Source organism: Protopterus annectens, chromosome 9.part0, assembly GCF_019279795.1.
Source record: "Protopterus annectens isolate FY-2018-M chromosome 9.part0, PAN1.0, whole genome shotgun sequence".
In the NCBI taxonomy this organism is placed as follows: Eukaryota; Metazoa; Chordata; order Ceratodontiformes; family Protopteridae; genus Protopterus; species Protopterus annectens.
The window spans coordinates 1,863,784,889-1,863,809,486 of record NC_056743.1 but is presented as its reverse complement, the minus strand read 5'-3'; the positions used below and the strand labels follow the sequence as shown (position 1 = coordinate 1,863,809,486).

Below are 24,598 nucleotides of genomic sequence, written 5' to 3'. Positions count from 1 at the left end.
CTTTTATTTTGTTTTTCATATATTTATTTACTCTTTATGTTTTCTATTCTTTATGTTTTGCAGTGATCTTTTCACCCGGGAACTGATGCTATCATCCTATCCAAGACTTGTTTATAATGAAAAAATGTTAACTTTCTGTACTGCTTTTGCACTGTCTGACTTTATGACCTGATTGTGTGTTCCTCGTGTTTTATATAATCAAGTGTATTGTTATGCTCCATTTTCATTCTCTTTGTACTTAGTATAACCAATGTATGACTTTATTATCTGATCTTGCTCCTCTCCAGATTTGGATCATAACCGATTGTATTGCTATATGCCATCTTAATCTCTTGTATGTAAACTAACTTAAATGTGGAGCTTTTCTCCCTGGGCCTCCGCTGAAAATGGACATGTATCCAGTCGGATTTTTTCCCCGTCAACAAATGTAAAATAAAAAATAAAAATAAAATAAATAATACAGGCCACATATTTCCTGAGACACATCCCTTTCTTTTACTGTTGCACAGTTAATACAAAGATACCCAGGCTTGTCAGGCAACTTGCTTCTGTGTAGAACTGTAATGCCATCATTTGATGTTTTTATTTGGCTATTGTATAAGCCAGTTTCATTTTTCTTTTTATACACTGATAATAAAGCATATTAAATAAAATGAAGTGATGTTTAGCACACTTTTATAATCATTCAACTCTTATAATCATGCTGTAAAGTTATTAAGTTATGTTTGTTAAACACTTCTTTACACAAATCTATAATTATTTCCAAATATTTACAATTCATTCCTTAAAGGCTTTGTACTCACTGCTCACATAAAGTTGGGTTCCTGATCCTACTAGCCCGGCAGTGTCCTTGTTTGATTTAAGCTTCACACAGTAATAGGTCCCAGCATCCTCTAAGTTAATATTACTAAATGTGATGGTGAAATCAGCATCTCTGTTTAAGCCTTTATGTGTAGTCTTGCTTACTCGGGCATCAGGTTTGTCACTTTCGACTTGTGAGTAAAGGAACTTCTGCATAGTCTTTCCCTTGTACCACTTAACAGGTCCTAAGGATTCAATGAACACAGTGCAGTTCATTGTGACAGTTCCCCCTTCTGTGCCAGAAACAGATGGGGTCTGGTATATATTATCTCCATAAGTTCCTGAAAGAAATAAATATTTATCAGTCCTAGAACGCAGTCAAAACTTGCCTGTAAAAGATTTATCTTAAGAAACCAATTATGAACTTTCAATAAGAAAGACAATAAACTTCAGTAATGGTATGAGGATTAAAAAAGGGTATACTTACCATGGACAGAGTCAAAACTAGACAGAGAAAAGCAATGTTCAGGAAAATGTTTGTTAGCAATGATGTAATGTATGATTGTAAGTACATACAAGACCAGTCTTTGATGAAATGGAGTCCTAGGACAAAGACTCCTTAGTGCTACCCTGGCATCTCAATCCCAGCACTTACATTGCTAGTCCATCTACACCATGATTCAATTGCCTGGTGCTCTATGGGGCTGTTCTGTTACTTCACAATGGTTTTAACTTTTTAATCACCTCATCTCTAGTGCTTGCTTTGAACTCTGATATCACCCATGTGTGGCCTTAAGGTAGAGTATTCCCTAAACCTTTCTTAAGGAATGTCGCTAACAGAATACAGATACAAAAAAAGCTGCTCTTGTATGCAAAAATGCATGCTGAGCTTGATTTAAAGACTTAGGCAAAGGTGAAATATGTACAGACAGACAGAATTAATATTTTTATTTTATTTATTTTATTTTACATTTAAATTTACTGGGAAAGTCTGACTGGACACACGTCCTTTTTCAGTGAAGGCCCAGTGAAAAAAGCTCCACATTAAATATACAGAAGTAACAATAGGTGGCAGTTACAAATATAGGCTAATTCAGTTTATACAAGAAAAAGTAAGAAATTCTCTGACACAAACACAATTCAGTGGCTTATTATAACAGACTTTTCCATGCTATAGAACAACGGACCATCCAACATTTCTAAGTATATAATAGAATATGTGGTGTAGATAATGATATTTGTTCTCTGACGTCAGAGAGAGTACTGAGGGTACATGGTATGGAAAGTAGCAGGAGTAACAGTAAACGAAGGAAGGTATGGAGCCAGAGAGATCTTTAGGTTGTGCTGAGGTAGAGGAAAGGCTAGAGACTGAGAGACAGCTGTTAATCAGCAGTAGAGCAATTGAGCTAGGGATGTAGTAGTAGTAGTACTATTATGACTGAACCCCTACTCCGACACTGTCACATAAGATGTCCTTACATTCACCACTGGAGTATCCCTTCCAAATAGGGATTCCCTGCCATGAAGCCCTCCAATCAACCAGTTTACCAAAGTCTACCATTGCTTTAAGGTACGCTGAATATCACCTACACACACCTTGTGTAGGGAAGGGCATAAAGGTGACATTCAGGCATACCATCTTCAGAACTTCTTTGCCACCAGTCCGAACTCTGTTTTAACCATTGGTCTGTTACCTTTGTCCATTTTTTTACTGTTTTTCTGTTTGTTGGCATTCCTGTGCTTTCTCCTGTTTGCTGGAGTCTTCACAGTTGCAGATAAGTACCCAGCTGGGGTTTTGGTTCAGCCATCAGAGAAGAAGAAGGTGCATAAGGTAAGGCCAGAATCTTCTCTTGTCCAGCCTCTGCCGGGAGTTTCTCCTGAGGTTGTTATGAACTCGGTGGCTTGCCAGCTTTTTTTTTGTTAGGTTCTTCTATCGCATCTGGGTTGGAGGCTGGTGAGGATCTGGCAGGCAGCACATCTGAAGAGGCTTTGCAGGCATCCATTTCAGGCATTCAGAGGGAACTGTAGTTGACTATTTCCGAGGGATCTAGAGGGGTTCTGCAGTTTCTCCTTAGGGAAAAGGTTCCTACTACTGTTGTGGAATGCTGTCCTGAGTCTGGGCCTTTTCTGGTTTCCAGGATGGCTGTCCTCTTGAAGAAGAAACAGAAAACTAATCATGTTTCTGCAGCTCCTAGGCATCCACAGAGTGAGTGGCAAGCCTTTGCTAAGGGGTTATTTAATGCTTTACTGGTGTTGAGGCCTCCTCAACAGGTTTCAGTTCCTTCTCCTCCTTCATCCACTTCTTCCCCTAAAAGGCCCAGGGAATTGCATTCTTCCAAGGTAGATGCTGATGACGACTCCCTTGTTTATTCTACCAAATTCCTTCTCCTTTAGACTGCGGGTCTGAGGGGGACGACTCTCCTTTCCACTACTGGTCTGAGGAGGGCGACTCACCTTTAGACTGTGGGTCTGAGGAGGAGGGTTCTCATACTCCAGAAACTCCTTCTGAGGAAATTTCCTTTGGGGACACAATCTATAGGCTGATGGAATTTGTTAAGTGGGATTGTGCCCAAGTTTTGTATATCCATAAGAGGTACTATGAGGTACTGTGGATATAATAAACCTGCGGCCATTCCTCCTGTCTTGCCTGCTTTATAGTATGTTTTTTTCCAATGCCTCTAAAGCACTGGATTCTGTGCTCCCTGCTCCCAAGAAATATAATAGGTTTTGTAGAGTACCTGAGGATTGTTCCTTTTTGTTTAAATGTCCTGCTGCTAACCCCTCTATGATGTCTATAGCCTCTGATAAGACATCTCAACTGTTTTCTTTGTCCAAGTTACTGCCTTCTGGCAAGGACAGTAGAACCATCGATAGGCTGGGTAAGAAGTTCCATACTTCAGCTACACTAGCTTTTAGGGTTATGAATTATCAGGCCCATATCTCTAGGTATGTCCTGGCTCTTCTTTCTCAGGCTTGTCAGCTTCTTTCTAATCTTCCTGACTCTCAGAGTAAATCTTCTGCTCTTTCCTCTCAGGCAGTTTGTCATTCTATCAAATGTAGTTATGATGCAGCAGATGCCTCTTCTAGGGCTGCTGCTTTTGGTTCTGTTCTGAGGAAGTATTCTTGGCTTAAACTTCAACCTTTGCCCGATGATATTAAGGCTAAGTTGATGGATGCTCCTCTGGATAATACTCTTTTGTTTGGTGAAGTTTGGTGAAGTAGCTGCTGGGTTGTTTAAGTCTCTTCAGAACAAGGGGAAGGCTTTACAGGACCTTAAGCATGTCTTTGTTTCTCCTGTGCCTCACTTTCAGTGCAACTACCCTTCTACGACAGCCTTTGTTCATCGGCAAACACCCCCTCCTCCTAAAGGTAAAAAGGGTAGTAAATGGACTCCTCCTGCTAAGGCCACTCAGACTGCAGGGATTCTTAAGCCTTCCTTTCCTGACAAACCAGGTGCTGTCTGACCATCCATCTGTTCCTAGTCACATTCCTCTTTCTCTTTGCCTTTCTCTTTCACTTCCTGTTTGGCTCTGAATCACCCAGGATTCTTGGGTTCTGTCAATCATTCGGCAGGGGTACTTCATGGTCTGGATTTCCCACCCTCCTTTTATGGGCATTCCTCAGTCTCCTCAGGAACAACTTCCTTTTTTCCCAGAGGTTCATCGAGATCTCTTATCTCAGGGTACTATTCAGAGGTGCTTGTGTCCCAAAGGGGAAAAGTTTTTTTTCCAGAATGTTTCTAGTGCCCAGAAAAGAGGGTACTTGGAGGCCTATTCTAGAGTTCTCCCATCTGAACACTTTTCTGAAGGTGCCTTCCTTTCGGATGTTGTCCCTTCAGTCCCTTTTTCCTCTTTTGCTCCCTCAGGTTTTTCTGGTGTCTCTGGACCTCAAGGATGCTTAGCACTATATTCTGATCCATCCTCTTTTCAGGAGATTTTTGCATTTCTCTGTTGCTTCCTGGCATTTTCAGTTCTGTGATTTGCCATGTGGCCTTTCTACTGCCCCAAGGGTATTCACCAAATGCCTCTCTCCTGTGATTGACTTTTGCAGGCTTCAAGGAATCCAAATTGTTCCTTATTTGGACAACCTGCTGATTCAGGCATCTTCTCCAGAGGTCCTTTTGCAAAATTTCCATTTCGCCATTTCTTTTCTTCAGAGCCTGGGGTTCACAATCAACTTCAAGAAGGCTTCCCTGATTCCTTCTCAGGATCATGTCTTTCTGGGTTACAGGATTTACACAGTGCCAATGCTAGCATCCCTGCCTCCTCCAAAGGCCTTAACTCTCATTTTTTTACTTTCAAACTCTTCTTCCCTTGGCCTCCATTACAGTCAGGGAGTTTCTGAGGGTTCTGGGTTTCATGGCTTCACCATTCCGATGCTCCCTCTGACCAAACTCCACATGAGGAAGTTCCAGTGGTTTCTGAATTTGGTGTGGCTTCAGCATGCGCATCCTTTAGACTTTCCTGTTCCTCTTCTCCCATGTCTCAAGGAAGAGCTTCTGTGGTGGATTCAGCAGTTGTCTGTGAATTCAGGCTTCCCTTTCCAACCTCCTGTTCCATCTCAGGCTCTATTAACAGATGCTTCAGATGTGGGATGGGGAGTAACATTGGGCTGTCTGAGGGTTCAGGGAGTGTGGTTGCCTCATCAGCGGAGGGACCACATCGACATCAAAGAGATGAGGGCTCTTATGCTGGCTCTTCAGGCATTTCATTCTCTCTTCTCTACGGGGCCTCTCAAGATTTTTACAGACAATACCGCAGTTGTGTAGTACATCAACAAACAAGGGGGGGTACGAGTGTGCTGCCCATGCCCCATCCCAGTAATCAAGGAGCCTCAATCCTAACCACTAGCACCAGTGAGGGGCATGCACATTGGGAAGGATAACAAGTACACACACACAGTAAAGTACAATTTCACTTAAGGGCACACAGAGGTCACAGTCCGCCTCTCCCTTTCTCTCCAGATCCTCAATAATACTCCTCAGTGGCACAGCTATAGAGTGGAGTCCTTAGCCAGGGTTCCAAGCCACGTCCTCCCAGCACTCGCTCTGTCCAACCAGTGCTTCATGTCCCTGCCCAAGTAGCTGACACACACACACACACACACACACACACACACACACACACACACACACACACACACACACACACGCGCGCACTTTGAGATATGATTTATATACAACCACGCAGACACTCCTGGGGAAGGCTGGCACAGGTTCACTAGCTGTGCCCCTTCTGTCCAGGCTATAAGGTAGTAATCCACTGCCACCAGAACCCCTGTTTATCAGCTATCAATAAGGTCCTTCCCAAAGCGCACACACACACACACACACACACACACACACACACACACACACACACACACACACACACACACACGCACTTTGAGATATGATTTATATACTACCACACAGACAGTCCTGGGGAAGGCTGGCACATGTTCACTAGCTGTGCCCCTTCTATCCAGGCTTTAAGGTAGTAATCCACTGCCACCAGAACCCCTATTTATCAGCTACCAATAAGGCCCTTCCCAAAGGGTGTCCAATTTATACTGTGCAATATTATTATCCAAATAGTAAGTGGACGAACAGCAAGGCTTATTGGAGTGGCTTTGTACAGTATCACCAAATACATGCAAGCACTCTAGAGCTTAAATTATCTCTACACAAAACAGTCACAGTTAAAAGGTTTAAAACAATATTTAATGATAAATAATAAAAACACAAGACAAATCTTCTCAATTCAACACAGTGCTAGTCAAGAATTCGGAAATCACAGGAAAATGCTTAAAATAATACTGTAGAATAGTCTGACATAAATATAGAACACAGCTAGACTAAATCTGACTAAATTCCTATCTAACACTAAGAGCAATCACAGTTCTAAATAAACTTACATATAGAGCAAAGGAAGAGTACCGGTGAGTGGATGTTCTTTTCTTCAGACAAAATCCAAAATGCTATCTCTTTCTCTCTGAGATCCCTTAAAATGATAATACATCACTACTGACCTACTTTCGATTACATCATTCTTGACACTTCCCTTTTTTCCAGGCTACCAGAAACTCTAAATTTACATTTCTTAGTTCCCTTAGTAAGCTTGCACCTGGTCAGGAAGCAATAACAAAAAAATACATTATAGATGTAAAACCTTGCAATTACGTCTGGTCTCAAAACAATAGAAGGGATTCCTTCATTGAGACATTCAAGATGGGTTGCAAACTGGCTGAGCGACAGAACACACAGAGTCAGGGTTGCTGGTGCCATGTCAGACTCAAAGCCTGTCACAAGTGGTGTCCCACAGGGCTCAGTCCTGGGCCCACTCTTGTTTGGCATCTACTTTTCTGAAGTACAAGCAAACACAGGAGGGTTATAGCTGACAAAGTTTGCAGATGACTGCAAACTGGGTGCCGTAGTTGAAAACACATCCGACACAGATATCCTCCAGAAGGGTCTCACAGAAACGGATAACTGGTGCCAGAGCCATGGCCTTAAGTTAAATGCCAAGAAATGCATAGTCATACCCTTCGGGAAAAATAAGGTCACCCCTAGCTACCAAATAGGTGGCAATCCCCTGAACACAGAAGAAGTTATTAGGGACCTAGGAACCCAGGTTGACAGTAGCCTTTCATTCGACAGTCATATTGCTAAAGTAGTTAGGAAGACCTTCTACATTGCCCACCTTATCATGAAGGGATTCACATCCAGATCAAGGGAAGTCATAGTCCCCTATACTCATCACTCATCAGACCAATGATTGAGTACAATGCCCCATTCGAATGTACCTGACCCGACACTTGCAGCAGCTGGAGAGGCCACAAAAGTTCCTCACCAAAAGGATAAAGGGTCTCAAAATCTGTCTTATGCTGCCCGACTGAAAGAACTCCAGTTATATTCAGTTGCATCAGCTTGCTCAGAGGGACCTATGCCTGACATACAAGGCAATGTCAAACCCAGACCTGATGAACATGCTTCATCTCAAAAATCTAGATCCCTCAGAGCCACAAGGGGAGACTTAAACCTAGACACGGTTATCAATAGGACGTGCTGGAGGGATAGATTCATCACCCAAAGACTCCCTATGCTGTGGAACAAAATCCCGGTTTATGTGAGGCAAAGCACCTCGCTGGCCTTGTTTAAGAGAAATCTTGACCAATGGATGGGAGATCGCAGATACACCCCAGGGGTTACCTCAGTGTCACTGCTTGACAGAGGCACAGCTAAATAATGGGCATAGTTTCTCCAACCTAAAGGGGTGGCGTAAGCCACAAAACTATGGGCTAGGCTTATAAATGCCCTCGGGCAGATAGCCTAGTATGAACCTATGAACCTATGAACCTATGAGACATTCTGTCTCCAAGCTTTGAGATCAAACAGTCATACAATGCTTCACTTACCACCTTTCTTCTAGCAGAGTGCACTGTGGCTATATTTTTGAAGCTCAGTCCGACATATAGTTTAATCATAACATATAGGTCTCTTTTACATTTGTAAACTCAGCCTGTGGATTATATTAATATTTACAAATCACATAGAATTATTTACAATATTCTATCTGGCTCAGCTGGTAGCCTTTCAGTTTCCTCACGTTTCTCCCCTCGCTGAGAACTCAAGCTAGTTTTTCAAGTGTCCCTTGAAAAACGTTGCTTGAAAGGGTTAAGTCTATCTGAGTATACTTTACCTCATTCCCTATCTTGAGAGACTATCTGTGTTGGCGTTGCTAACCCCACTGCGGTGCTGCACTGACATATCATATGCTTGCAACCCTAGGGTCCAGCTTAGCAACTTAGTATTTGCTGGCTGGCTCAGTGTAACCATGTTAGGGGATTGTGATCTGTATCTACAGTGAATTTTCTTCCATACAGATAAGGCTGAAGTTTCTGCAGTGCCCACACTATGGCTAGACATTCCTTTTCTACAGCTGCATAGAATCCCTCCCTGGGTTGGAGCCTACGACTGAAATAAACCACTGGGTGCTCTTCTCCCTCTGAAGAAATCTGGCTAAGTACAGCCCTCACCCCATGGTTCAAACAATCCACCTGCACAACAAATTATTTGCTGTAATCTGGACTGGCTTAAACGGGGGGTCCTCCCAAAGCTTCTTTAAGCTTCTGGAATGCCTGCTCAGATGCTGTGGTCCACACTACCTTATCTGGCCTGTTCTTCCTTGTCAGGTCTATGAGGAGAGCAGCTATGGTACTATAACTGGGGACGAACTTTCTGTAGTACATTGCTGTCCCTAAGAATGCCTTCACCTGCTTTTTGGTAACAGGTGCAGGCCATGCCTGAATGGTTCCCACTTTGTCATGCTCTGGCCAGATCTTACCACTCCCCACTCTATGGCCCAGGTAGGAGACCTCTGCCATACCCACCTGACATTTACTGGGCTTAATGGTCAACCCTGCCCTCTGCAGTCTGCCCAGCACCTCCCTGACATGTTTACGGTGCTCTTGCCAGGAATGGCTGTAGATGGCAATATCATCTAGGTAAGCAAGGGCAAATCCACCTGCTCCTGCTATGATATGATCTACCAGCCTTTGGAAAGTTAATGGGGCATTTTTCACCCCAAAGGGCATATTTGTGATCTCATACAAGCCAAAAGGAGTCACAAAGCCTGACCTCTATCTAGCACAGGGAGTCACAGGCACCTATCAGTAACCTTTGGTAAGATCAATGGTTGTAAAATACTTATCCCCACCCAGCTGCTCTAGGGCCTCATCTGTCCTGGGCATGGGGTAAGCATCTGACTCTGTGTGACTATTTAATTTCCTATAGTCCACACAGAACCTGGTGCTGCCATCCTTTTTTGGCAACAGCAGCACTGGGGAGGACCAGGGACTGCTGGACTCTTGAATTACCCCTAGTTCCAACATCTCCTGTATCTCCTCCCTCAGAGACTGTTTTACTATCCCAGGCACCCTATAAGGGGCCTGCCTAATATGCCTTTGTAGTCCTTTATCCACCCGGTGCTGCACCAGGTGGGGGCACTCTGGCTTCCCAGTGAACATATCCCCAAACATTTGGGTCTTATTGACTTTGTATAATCTTTTTTTCATTGATCTCAATATGTATATCCATCTGTATTAAATCAAGCAATTCTTGCCATAGATCATTTTCTTCTAAACTGAGAGCACTTTCTTTGTTCTCCATTTGCTACAGGCATTCTACATTAAGTTCCTGAACATCTTCCTGTGACATATTCCCTTCAGCTGCATCCTGAATCATCTGTTGCTCTTTCTTATGGCAAGTCACTTGTCTATCACTACACAACATTGACTGCATCAGAGCTGCCAGTGTTTCTTGCTCCTTCCCTTGCTGTGCAACACCAGCTGAGCATTTGTACTCATTTCCCACTGAAGGCTCCAGAGAATCTTTATGTGGCTAGTGATTAGATGGTTCCCATTCCACCTGTTTCTCCTTAATTTGTTAAATTCATGCCATGATGTTACCACTGTAGGATTTTCTACACTAAATCCTTCACTTCACAGGTAATCCATAACTTCAGTTTCTATCCCCTGGATTCTCAAAAGGTTGCACGGCATGACAAGATCAGTGCAGGAGCTCAAGCAGGCAATATGTCTGCTGTCCGATCCAGGAACAGCCTGCAGGGGTATGCACAAGTGCTCCTGCACTAATCTTGCATGGATGTAGCCCTTGTATGGAAATCACCCCATTTACAGGAAAAACCCATGCAAATGAGGTGAATTTGTGATCCAGGAAGCCTGCGACTATCCGTACAGGACTAGTGCAATCAGCAGAAATGTACTTGGTTAGTAACCTAGTATATGTCTGCAAAATCCATACTGGAGCTATGACAGCCCCAGATAAAGGCTGCTAATCATGTAGTAAGCATGCCAATGGCCAAGTATAAGGCCATTGGCATTGCAAATAGTACAAAAATTCAAAAAATCAACTTTAAATTCCTATTAGCCAATCCCGGCTGTTTAAGCATAGGGCAGCGGCGTGCAAACGGGATCGAGGGGAAAATAACAAAACAAACCTAAAGTAAGCATTCTAACTAAAATCAGTATTCTGCCATGCAAGTCAATGGCAGGCAGAAGACCACATGGCCAGTGAGTAGTGGTTGCTAAGGGGGGGAGGCTCAGTGTGAGACATGTAACTATGCATTAGCAGGCAGTCCTATGCAAATGAGGGGAAGAATAGAGAATCCCAGGTTTTCCCCAGGATGTGAGGCAGGTCCCAACAGTGTAAAAGTATGAATAGCTGGGTGCAAGCCTAGGAGGTAGGTGACATCATGGGGGGGGGGGGGTGACAGGCATACTGTAAGCTGACTGGAGCTCTGTGGCCCAGGGTTGTTCCTAGCTAAGCACAGCTAAGCTAGGGTGTGTGTCTAAACCTGCCTAGCAGTCTTTACAAAGCCTATGAAGGTGTGCAGGGCATGCACCGGGTCATACAGGAAGAAAAAAGAGGTTAAACCAGGAAATAGTAGCAGTGTGCACATTTGAGCACTCTGTTTGCACGGCACGCACACAGGCTTGAATAGAAAGGATAAACAGCAGTAGGAAGGCAATCAAGGAGAACTAGCTCAGCTGGCAGGTGGAATTTATCAGAATCAGCCAATTACACAGGCAGCAGACCAGCCCAGCCCAGGACACTACTATAAACTAAGAAAACACCTTTCCCTCTGGTTTTTCCTACACTCTACACCACCGGCATAAACAAGCAGGGAACTTTTAACAGTCACAACTGCAAAATGTTAGGTGCTGCAATAGCTACCATACAACAACTTGTGGAAGAGGCTGAGGGTGGTAAGGATGTGAATGCTGCCAAGCAACCCACAGTGAGGAGACAGAGAAGAGTGTGCAGACCCAGGGTAACCCACCAAGGGCTACATGAGCTGGAGATAGTGGAGCGCTATAGAGTGGACAGGGCCCTCCTACAGCAAATTGTTGAGCTGTGCCGGCAACACCTCACACACAGAACTAACAGAGGGGAACCCATCCCAGTGGATACAAAGATATGTGTAGGCCTAAGAATACTAGCTACAGGTACCTTCCAAAGGCCAACTGGGGATATAATGGGGATCTCACAGGCATCAGCATCCAGGGTACTCCACCAGTTCCTGGATGCCAGGTCAGCACATGTCGGTGAGCACGTGAGGATATAATTAAAGTTCATGAGTGACATTGGCATAATGGTTAAGGTGTTTACCTTACAGATGCAAGGTTCAGGGTTTGATACTCACATGGGGTAATTGGTTAGGCTTAAAATGTCCCACAAGGACAATTAGCCTAGTACTAATCTATGAACCTATGAATGTATATTTGACCAACACCCATGAGGCATTGGCCAGCAATATGCAACTGTTACACCAAATAGCAGAATACCCTGAGGTATTGGGTGCTATAGACTGTATGCACATACACATCAAAGCAGCACCCAGTGAGTAGGGTATGGTCTACATCAACCACAAGGGCTTCCCCTCCATCAACTGCCAGGTCATGTGCAATGCTCAGGGCCTAATAATGAACGTGTGTGCTGGCTGTCCTGGAAGCTATCACGATTCCCAAATTCAGCATCTGACACAGCTGTACCAAAGATTTGCCAATGGGGACATCCCACACAGTCACCTAGTGGGAGATGCTGGATATGCACTGGAGCCGTGGCTGATGACACCCATCAGAAATGCACACACACCCGTACAAGAACTCCATAATGAGGCACATGCACAAACAAGAAACATAATAGAGCATGTGTTTGGGATGCTCAAGTCACAGTTCTGGTGCCTGGACTGATCCAGTGGAGCCTTGCAGTACTCATCAGCTACATGTACCCAAATTGTCCTTTTATGTGCCATGCTACACAATATGATCCTGTGGAAACAGCTGCAGCAGGAACAGCACAGGGCAGGGCCACACAGCCCCCCACCATTGCCAAGGCCTGCACGAGCACAGAGTGTCTCAGAGGAGGAACAACCTGAGCCTGTCCCAGTAGGCAGAAGAAGGCATGCCCAGTATGCCCTGGCCTTGGCAAAGAGGCAACGCATAGCACATACACTGACATGGGAGGAACCCAGGGAATAGTACATGTCTCTGACTCTCACATACAGTAAAAGTGATGCCAAACATTACACTACCTGTGCTTAACTATGTGTAGGAAGTGTACTATGTGCATCCAACATAGGTAGCCCTGCAGCATCACCCTCAATACTGGGACACCCACAAGGTAAGTGACTCACACATGCCAGTCGGGGGGGGGGTCACATACCCAACAACAGTCACAGCCAGCAGGACAGGTGTAGACAAACACAAACAAAGGTTGTGCTATGGCCCTTGAATGGGGCCTATGGGTAACCCCCCCCCAGGCCTACACAGACTGACTACAGCAGGCCAGGCAGCGTGATGTCAGTTGTGAAGGCTAGGAAGTTAGACACTAATATGTAGGTAATAATAAACTACTTTCTGTAGTACACTCTATGACTCTAGACAGGGTGATAGGTAAGACCACAGACTGAAATGGAGTACCCAACATGCCAGTACAGTCCTAGCAAATGTGTACAAGTGTCAGGTGTGCAGGTGTGCTTCCCCATCCTATGTAGATATATAGTAACAGTCAGGTGTGCCCCCCAATCCTGTGTAGAAATGTAGAAATAGTCAGGTGAGCACCCCCCCCGCTATGCAGGAAATGTAGTAACAGTCAATGCCAACTGATCGATGGATACCCTGCAGAGACAGCATGCTACCTGTTGGTGTACAACACAAATGTCAACACTGCAGTACAAACTACCTGGACTTGACCCACACATGCAATACAGACGGCCATACTAGGCATACTCATACACATAAATAAATGAAGGCAATGTAAGTCAACAACATACTGAAAGGTCACACTAGCCATCCTCATACATGTAAACATATGAAGGCTATGTCTGCAAGCACCAGTAGACCAGACATATCTAGCAGTCACAGTTGTTAGTGCATACACTCATCAGTATGCACCACTCATGCCTTGCACACACAGTGGATAGGAATACAGACATATATGTGAGGACAACACACTATAATAAGCCAAGGGTAGATGGACATAGATGTGTGGAAGAGGGTGACTGTGACAAGGAGCCATCCAAGCCTGTCCCACCCAGCACACAGCCAAAGGGCCCCAAACACATGAGGTGCAGATGTCACTCACTGAAGATAGTAGCCACCAGTATCTATCAGCAGTACAGACTATGTGGTGCACGTGCCAGCTGTGCAACATGACTATACAAGGAAGTAGTCATCTAGCAACTGCATACACTTACCTGTGAAATATGACCCTGTGCATGCCTGCATATGGCATGTCAACCCCTAGATGAATGGGTAATGGCCCATGCACACACACTGCCCTCCCCATAACCCTACTATAACAAGCCTGCTGAGGTCATCCAATGTGAAATACACCTTTGGGAGAGTTATGGCCTAGTAATCTCCATGGTGTGTCCTATAACTGTGTACTGCTGTAGTATGATAAGCTAGTTAGGTAGGAGTTCAAATCCCAGACATGGCAACTGTGTGTTTGTGCATGTGTCTGTCTGTCTGTGTAGAGAGCAATGCCTTTTAGGGTAGTCACAATCCCAACAATTTAAATGCACAACTTAGGCAAGGCTGCTGATGTCACCCACCTAGAAATACACCTCTGGGAAGATTGTAGGCCAGTAATTTCTACAGCGCATCCTATAACTGTGTACTGCTGTCATGTGAGCATGTAGTTAGGTAGGGTTTCCATTTCCAGACATGGCAACTGTGTGTGTTTCTGTCTGTCTGTGTAGAGAGCAATGCCTTTTTAGGCTAGCCACACTCCCCACAATTCAAATACTCAACCTTTGCAAGAAAGCTGATGTCATCCACCTAGTAATACACCTCTGGGAAGCTGTAGCCTAGTAATCCCTGTAGCGCGTCCTGTAAGTGCATACCACTGTAGTGTGATAAACTAGTTAGGTAGGAGTTCTATTCCCAGATATGGCAACTGTGTGTGGATGTGTCTGTCTGTCTGTCTGTCTATGTAGAGATCAATGCTCTTTAGGCTAGCCACACTCTCCACAATCCAAATGCTCAACCTTTGCAAGGCAGCTGATGTCATCCATTTAGTAATTCATCTCTGGGAAGCTGTCGCCCAGTAATCTCCATGGTACGTGCCCTAACTGTGTACTGCTGTAGTGTGATAAACTAGGTAGGTAGGAGTTCTAACTCCAGCCTTGGCAACTGTGTGTCTGTCTGACTCTGTCTGTGTAGAAAGCAATGTTTTGTAGGGTAGGCACGCCCCATACAATTTAAATGCTTTACCTTGGTAAGGCTGCTGATGTCATCAACCCAGAAATACACCTCTAGGAAGGCTGTAACCCAGTAATCTCCATAACTCATGACATAACTGCGTACTGCTGTAGTGTGAGTCAGAACTCTGGTAGGGTTCTATAACCACCCATGACAGTTCTGGATGCTTTGTGTGTGTTCCACTGTCTGTGTAGGGAGCAATGCATATTAGGCTAGTCACACTCAGTACATGTCAAATGCCCTACTTTGGCAATCCTGCTGATGTCAACCAATGTTGTATACACCTTTGGGGAAGGAGTACTGCAGTAATCACCATGACATGTACTATAACTGCGTAGTGTTGTAGTGTAATAAACTACTTAGGTATAGGTTCTACTTCCGGACATGACGTGTGTGTGTGTGTGTGTGCGTGTGTGTGCGTGTGTGTGCGTGTGTGTGCGTGTGTGTGCGTGTGTGTGTGTGTGTGTGTGTGTGTGTGTGTGTGTGTGTGTGTGTGTGTGTGTGTGTGCGTGTGTGCGTGTGTGTGTGTGCGTGTGTGGTTGTACCTCGTATCCTGTGTCGAGGAGGGTGTGCGTGTGTGACACCTGGGCCCAAAGTGTAGTGAGTTTTGCAATTTTCTTATATGGTGGCCCTAGTACATATCACAATGTCCACTGTACAGGGAAAACAACTGTGAAATAGCCGAGAGGTTGGGGTGCATATCCATAACTATACATGTGACATCAAGGCCAGGTAATCACAGTTAGCAACTCCCAGTATTACCCAGAGCACACTCTCAACCCATGTCACACACACACACACACACACACACACACACACACACACACACACACACACACACACACACACACGCACACACGCACACACACACACACACACACGCACACACGCACACACGCACACACGCACACACACACACACACACACACACACACACACACGGTGAGGCAACAGCCATGATGTGTGTAGTACACTGCAAATTTTTGAATATGGAGGTTCCAAAGCTAAGAATATCGGTCCACGTGGGGTGGGAACATGCAAATGTGGTTTTTGTTCCTAATGCCCGAGGATAAACAATAGAAAAGAGATTTTTTTGGAAGCTAGGAATAAAACACTTATTAGCAGAGGTACATTTAATTGCAATAGTTATGGCATTGTATAATTAGCAACATGCAATTTTTGCACCTCGTTTTATGTGGAAAAAATAGAAAGGAAATTGAGATGTCGCATTTATGAACATTTGTATGAAATCAAGAAACAGAATATGAAGAATGCATTGTTTAAACATCAAATTTCTTGCCCACAAGCAGATTTTTCTTTCTTTGTGTTGGACTCTGTACCCAAGGATATAAGGGGTGGATTATGGGAAGATAAATTGGAGTATAAAGAGTTATACTGGCAAATAGTATTAGACTGTAATAAATTTCCAGGTTTAAATGACTATTTGTCTTTTAAGCCAGTGTTAAAACTTAGATCAGCAAAATTGTAAGGTTTTTGTATTTACACAATGAAGCCACTAGATGTCAACATTTTCCATATATTGCATATAACATACATCTTGCATTCAAAACAGGTTAATAGTTTTAAAATTGAGTGTTTTTAATCTGGTTATCATATATTATTAAAAATGTTTTTTAAAATAGGTATGTTTGTTTTACCCAATTTAGTAATATAAACACTTGTTCAATAATTTTTTAAGGCTGTTTGTATGAGTTTTTTTAAACATTGCTTGTTAGGTTTAAATTATTTTTTCTAATTGACATCATTCTTACTAATTGACAATTATTTGCATTGCTTTGTTAATTGGATAGGGTATATAACCAGTTAGGATGTTAATTAAGTGTTTTATGCTTATTCTGATGAAGATAGCTGATCAAAAACGTATCTTGGATTTCCAGCGTTATTGTACCTTAATAAACGGAGTTTTGGTGGAGTGCGAGTTTCACTTTTGTAAGTGATAGTCATGATCAGCTGATGGCCTCTGCACCAGTTGCAGTCCTCCTCTAGCTGAGTGCATGTGGAACAGCTGTGGTAACAGTCCCATAGCTAATTGCATGGTAACACACACCAATATCTAGGAACATCATTTTGATGTTGGCCCTTTACATCCACTGTGGGCAGGAACTAGATCTGTCATTTGGCGAAATGCATCTCAGATGGATTGGGGATTTACCTCTAACAACTTAAACTGTGGAAACAGGGCAACACACAGGAGGGGGATGTGCCTGACCTGACTACAAACTGTAAGTGCTGCTATACTGCATGTGGAGAAATGTTGGTTTAACAGAGTGTCTGTGTGTGTGTGTGTGTGTGTGTGTGTGTGTGTGTGTGTGTGCGTGTGTGTGTGCGTGTGTGTGTGTGGGGGTGTGGATATGGCTGTGCTACATGTTGTAATACCTGCCATGTCAGTACTATATTTATGAAAAATCCACATCTGCAGGGTTGTCTGCAGACAGGGCATTGTGTTGTGCCCTTGGTGTCATGTGATTCCCACTGAGCACGTATCTGTGAATTGCAGAAGGTAGTGTGAGGATTGCAGTCTGTAGACGGTGAAACCCCTGACAGTTACTGACTTCATATCCCTCATAGTACACATGTTGCAACAAACCCTGTTACAACAGTACACGTATGAGGTTATCACAGCAACATGTCAATACTGGCCCTGTGTATGTGCTTTCAGACACATCTCTGTCACCCCCCACCATATCAGCTTTGACAGACTGTACACACAACTAATTAGGTATGGCTACAATTTAACTACTGTTTGGACAGATTATGTAGTGTACCACACCTTCTGCTATGTGATTGTAGCCATGTCTCCTGTGTAGACACTAACATTGTCGGCCTGTTACTGACTATTCACTTGCATGCCATTGTCAGGGCTACTATGGTTACATATATGCCATTGATATGGCTGCTCTGAGATTGCTGCACATCTGACAGTCTGTGTTATAGGGGGTTCTATGCATGCTGTTGGACATGTACCATGACTGTGTAGACTATTACTACCAAGATATGTACTATGACAGTGACACAATAACATGTATATGTTCCACTGGCCAGCTGATCCACCTCTCCACACCCATCTGACCAGGATACCTGGCCACATCACATGTGTGTGTCAACCAGGGGCCTCCTTATGTACTGTTACAGCCATACCATCAGGTGGAACCACCCAGGGAATATTGGCCCACCCCCCTCAGGCACACACCAACATGTCCCTGTCGCCTGAGCTCAGGTCTAGGGCCTGTTCCATACCAGGCTCCACAGACACATGAGGGATGTGCTACATCCATCTGAGGCACCCAGTACACATTTACACAGCCAACATGCTCCACCTGCTCAGCCACCAGACCTGGCACCTTCAGGACGTGGACTGCTGTTGTGAGTGGGAGATGGTGGGAGCCTTGTTCCCATTGTGCCCATATTGGGAACCATGGTACGTCCACATCACAAACCACACACACCATCCACAGTGTTTACCCACCACATGTCACATACCACCCTTGTAGACTGTCCTCTATATTTACCAATCCTGACCACCTCCATGTGTGTATCTGCCATACTTCCCCATATTCCCATAGCATACTTCACAGGCGGGGGCATTGTGGTGCTAGGACAAGACTAACATGTGACATACCCATCCATGGTGCACATGCTGCCAGCTGTAGATATCTGTCTATTTTGCTATGTGTGCTGCTGCATCACACATAGCATACATCACTGTGGTAGTTATATAGGGGACATGTCTTACCATACACATCTGTTAGTGTGTGTGTTTGTACAGATGTAGACATTTGCATATCGGTATTTATCTATATGTGTGTAAATATATGTGACTTCATATACATATGTCTACACATGGGTATATGTATATTTCTCGACATACATGCTGATATACATATATATCTTTAAATATTATATATGTGAAATATGTACACATATGTGGGATACATTCAGACATCAGCTCCAAAATCTCACAACACCATCCTGCACAGCTGCACTGTTCTGCCTTGCTACAACACAAACAGGTGCCACATATGGACAGGGCCTGACAATAGTGTGGTATATGTAGGAGCCGATTGCAGGTAACCCTATTACACACCTATGGTATTCTGGCATGCTACATTACAAATTCACATGGGTATCCTGGCAGTGGTGGGCTGTGGCTCCCACATGTCCATCATAATGGCATTACTTCCACCACCAGCTATTGGCCACATAATATACATACTTCCCATTACACTACACACACTATGATGGCTTACATCTTGTCTGTCAGTGCTGACCTTCACAGTTAACGGCTATGGCCCACTACACACATGGACTGACACTATTGTCCATAGCAGCTGTTCAGTTGAACATCTTCACAACAACACCTGATGGCACATATAGCTCATTCCACATCATTTATCCCATTATGATGGGCCAGATTTTTTTTTTTTTTTTTCTCTCTCCCCTCTCTCTCTCTCACCCTATCTCTCTCTCTCCTATTCTTGAGACGTTTGTTAAGAAATGTGAAAGTGATTTGTGTTATACTTATAAACAAAGGGGTTGGGAGAGTGGCCTAATGGTTAAGGTGTTTGCCTTACAAACACAAGCTGCAGGGTTTGAGTCTCACAAGGGATAATTGGCTAGGCTTAAAATGGCTCACAAGGGCAGTTAGCTTAGTATGAACCTATAATGTAAGAAGCAATTTTTATACTGTTAGTAATAATGAGAAACGTGCTTTAATAGAATTGCAGAATGAGGACATGCTCATAATTAAGCCGGCTGAAAAGGGGATGCTATTGTTTTGATGGATTATGCATTCTATCATTCTAATATGATTGAAATGTTAAGTGATGTTAATGTTTATCATGTTATTGATCAGGATTGTGTTAGATCTGTACATGATAGAGTGCTTTCTACTATATATGACTGTTTGCTTAGCAGGGTTATTACAAAGGAAATGAGTGATTATTTAATTGTTGAGTTTCCTGTTTTACTTGTATTTTAAGCATTGTCTAAGGTACACAAGGACCCTGTCAATCTCCCTTTTCGTCCCATTGTCTCTGGTAAGGGATGGCTTACTACGCCTTTTTATATATACATAGATAAAACATTAAGACCGCTGTTAGATGAAGAACCACAAGTCCTTAGGGACAGCAAACAGTTTTTACACCAATTGTATGTAGATGTTGGAGACATGAATTTTGATGGTTCATGTTTTATGGTGTGTCTTGATGTTTCATCTCTATTCACCAGTAAACCCAATGAATTGGGGATAGATATGGTGAGAGAATTTATGTTGTCTACAGGTGTTAATGGTGAACAAGTTGACTTGATTTGTTTATTTCTTGAAATTGTCCTAGAGAACAATATCTTCAAGTATGAAGATTGTATTTGCCTGTAGAATGTTGGCATAGCTATGGGCACATGTTGTGCCAATAGCTACGCTAACATGGTAATGGCTCAGTGGGAGACTAGATATATATTTCATTCACTTTTTAAACCTCATGTTAACATATACAAGAGGTTTGTGGATGACTCATTTATTGCTTGGATGGGTACGGAAGTCTCTTCTGAAGCTCATTGATTATGTTAATGGGACAGTTCCTTTTTTGAGGTTCACTTGTAGATACTCTGATAAGGAGATTGACTTTTTAGACATCAAATTAACTGTAGATGAACATAATAAATTGAGTACAACAATGTATAGAAAAGACTGTAGGAGGAATACCATGTTACATCGCAGTAGTATGCACCCTGGATATATATTTAGAAATGTGGTTAAGGGACAGGGTATGCGTATCTCTTTTCTGAACAATAAGGATGGTTTGTTCTATAGAGATAGAGAGAAATTAAAGGAAGAATTTTTGTCTAGAGGATATGATAGACATGAGGTTGATATAGGACTGAAGGAGAGTTTTCAAGAGAGGAGGAACAGAGCCCGCCATTGCCCAGTGGATACCATCCCTATAGATGAAGGGCCTGTATGTGCCAATAAAGATGTACCCTCTCTTTATACTACACCGGTGATATCAATAGTGTTTTACATATAGTGAGAGATAATTGGTCTATTCTGCATTTAGATGCTGGTTTGAAAGAGGTTGTGGGAGACTGACCCAATTTTGTTTTTAAGAATAGGAAGAGCCTTAAATGGCAGCTATGCTATAAAAACAGACATACAGTTGTTAAAGATAATGGAGACAGGCAGATAGGAACAATGATGTGTATGAGTTGTGGTTTTTGTAATAGTATAGATGTCTCATGTGATTTTGTTCATCCAGTTACTAAGATTGAATATGCGTTTAGAGTACAAGCTAACTGTAAAAGCAAGGATTTGATTTATTTGGCTAGTTGCAGGAAGTGCAGCTGTTTCTATATAGGGAAAATGAACAGATCCCTTATGGAGTGCATTAGGGAACATCTTTATAGTATTAACAGATAAGACATACACAATGCATTAGCAAATCATTGCTCTGAATATGGTGCAGAGCATGTTTTTGGGTTCAGGGTTGTAGAAATGGTGAGACCAAGTATATGAAGTGGGGATCTTAAGAATTATACAGAAACATTTGAGCTCCATTGGATTATTTGATTGCAAGCTGAAAAGTTTCCAGGTATTAATGGAAGAACATCCATCAAACCTGTTTTAAAGTGACGGGGTCTCTTTAAATAAGAGTACTACCCTATTTTATGAATGAAGCTTTGTTCTTCTTGTATTAAGTTTCATATTTAATTATGTAATTATTTGCTGCTGCCTATTGGCTGTGTATTGATTACTGCATTGATGTCTTAGTTTAAAAAGCATATGATGTGTTAGTTCAATGATGTGGTCTGATGAAACAAGTATTTCCGTGTGAAAGCGCTTATCCATTTTATTAAAATCTGTTTTATTTTATGCTTCTGGTTGTGGAGTGGTGTATAATTTTGTATTTTGGATTATTCGCTTGTTGGCATACACCACTTGTCCTAGGGAGGGTTATTTTATTCATATATGTACATACTAGTTTACCTTGGAATGCAGTCTGTCTGCATAGCTCTCACCTGTGGGCCTATCCTCTTGATGGCCAGAGGTGTGCCTATCATGTTTTGTCTGTCCACCACTCAGGTCCTGTGTCAGATATTTCACTGGCAGTGTGTGTGTTGAGTGCTATCAATACATGGCTACATCCATTTATGTTTCTAACCTCAACTCCCTGACTAATGGTATGTTGCAGACTATCCTGTAACACCAGCAACTTTCTTAGTGTATGGCAACAGTTTTCCACATATGGGCCTGTGTTCCAGCCTCTATCCTCTACCTACATACCAAGCTTTGCACATATGACATGCTGTCAGGGTTGTTCTGTAGTGGGCTGTGAGTATATCACACTGCCATTGCTGCCATCAGTCCACTGCTGTTGTATCCCCCACACATATGATGGGGCTGAGGCTATATATGTGTGGGCTTCACCTACACAATACATGTGCACCCTTATGCACTTCAGAGGCCAGTGCATGTAACAGTGGTATATGGCCCTGTATTATTGAGTCTAGGGGGGGGGTGCACCATAAATGACCTAGGTTGTTACAAAATTTGGGGGTATCAGGGGTGAGCTGCCTTAAGGTATCTGAATGTACAGTACCATACACTTCACCTATATTTACATTACTTACATAAATCGGGTTAATCCAGGCCTACTAACTCCTGCCATACAGAATATTCTGTTTGTCTGCATGCTTGTGATGGTGTCAGTTATGCCTTGTTATGTAACAGTTACATCCCATTTGAAGTGTTTACCACCTAGTGATTTTGTACAGAGTGCAGATAGAAGATGCTGAACTATACACGTGCATTATTTACTGTTGATAGTTTGGTATCCTGTGGCCCAGTCTGTCTTTACTATTGTACAATATGAAGGGCTTGCCTGGACAGCAACAGCTGTGAACCTTTCCAGACTACTATATTAGTATAACGGTTTCACAGATGCATCACTCTGTTTATATGTATGTCAGTGTCTGAACGGCTATAATACATGGCATATAAAACTGTAATAGTACACAAATGAATATTATCCATTTCTGCAAACCTGTCTGTGGTGTTTTACCCTATGACCTCTCTGTGGGCATATGTTGCAGGCAACAATTGCCATTTGTATGGGTGGCCCATACAGTGTCCATTTGTTAAGGTGTTAACTGTAAGCATGATGGCTGTTCCATATTGTGTGCACCTTCTACATATGTATCTTACTGTACATATCTCTGCATGTGTATGTGTAGTCTCACATGTATATCTGTATTTGTATATATATATGTGTCTGTGTATGTGTATCCTGGGGATGTTGATAGTTTCCATATTTTACATTTCCTATGTGAGCCACACTGTAGTGCATGATGTGTTACCAATACTGGCCTGACATCATACAGGTGGGTTGTAGTACTGTTTACATGTTGTGCACATATCATGTCAGGTCCTGCTTATGTGATCTGTAACACTTTAGTGTATTGCAGGGCGGATGTGTTTGGCTGTGGTGGGGGGGTATGACTCTTCGTACATGATGTATATTGTTTGGGGCATCTCAACCCCATTAACGGTGCATATGGACATATTTGTATTTGTCAAAATACCATTGCTATCTACAGATGTGTGGCCATATATATATGTATAAAATACAAAGTCACCAAACTAATACAAAAACACACAAGGCTGAAGTCCAAGCACCTCTGGAACAATGTTCAAAAATTCAAATGAGAGGAACCACAAGTTGAGAAATGTAAAAACACCAAGTATTTAATGTTTCCAGTAGCAAGAAACTGGTTAGCGCTTCTGTTTGAACAAGTTTCAAACTTCATCAGACAAACTATTGTACATGCATTCACCTTAAATACCATGACATTTACTTCTGTTGGTTAAAAACAGTGTCAGTCATCATGATATACAGCTAAACAAAAAACTGTTGCCTCATATAAACCTAAAGCTGTCAACACTACATTAAAAACAATTTAATACAACAAATATTCAAAAAAACTATATATATATATATATATATATATATATATATATATATATATATATATATATATATATATATATATATATATATATATATATATATATATATTTAAATATGTGTGGGAATGTATAAATTCATATATAAAAATACTCTATGCTGTTGCCAGTTATCAGACAACCTTTTTCTTGTTGTTTTAAAACCTTTTTTCTTTAAAGTGCTTTTAGTTTCAGTATGGCCAAGACAGAAGTGCGATCATTGATGCCAGGCTAACTGTCTGCTTGAAAACGAATTTGCCATGTTATCTCATTTATTTCTAACTGTAAACCCCAAGGCTTGTTTTAATCAATAATAACTTGATCAATTACTACAAAATAAAATTTATGGTTCACATTGTCAGAAATATGCTTGGCCAATGCATTATTCAGATTGTTTTTCCTAATAGCGTAGTCATGCTCATAGATTCTTTAACTTAGCTTACACTCAATCTTTCCTATGTAGAAACCAGAGCATGACTCGCACATGGCCAAATAAACCACTGCTCTGGAATT

General features: G+C 42.5%; 1 protein-coding gene across 1 annotated transcript in view; it reads right to left on the bottom strand.

The window, feature by feature from the left end:
- Positions 1 to 777: 777 nt before the first annotated feature.
- Positions 778 to 24,598, bottom strand: part of LOC122810809 (tyrosine-protein phosphatase non-receptor type substrate 1-like) — a 59,084-nt gene continuing 35,263 nt past the window's right edge. The window contains exon 3 of the mRNA XM_044082370.1: positions 778 to 1,142. Within this exon, the coding sequence (XP_043938305.1) occupies positions 778 to 1,142 (365 nt within the window). The remainder of the gene's footprint in view (positions 1,143 to 24,598) is intronic.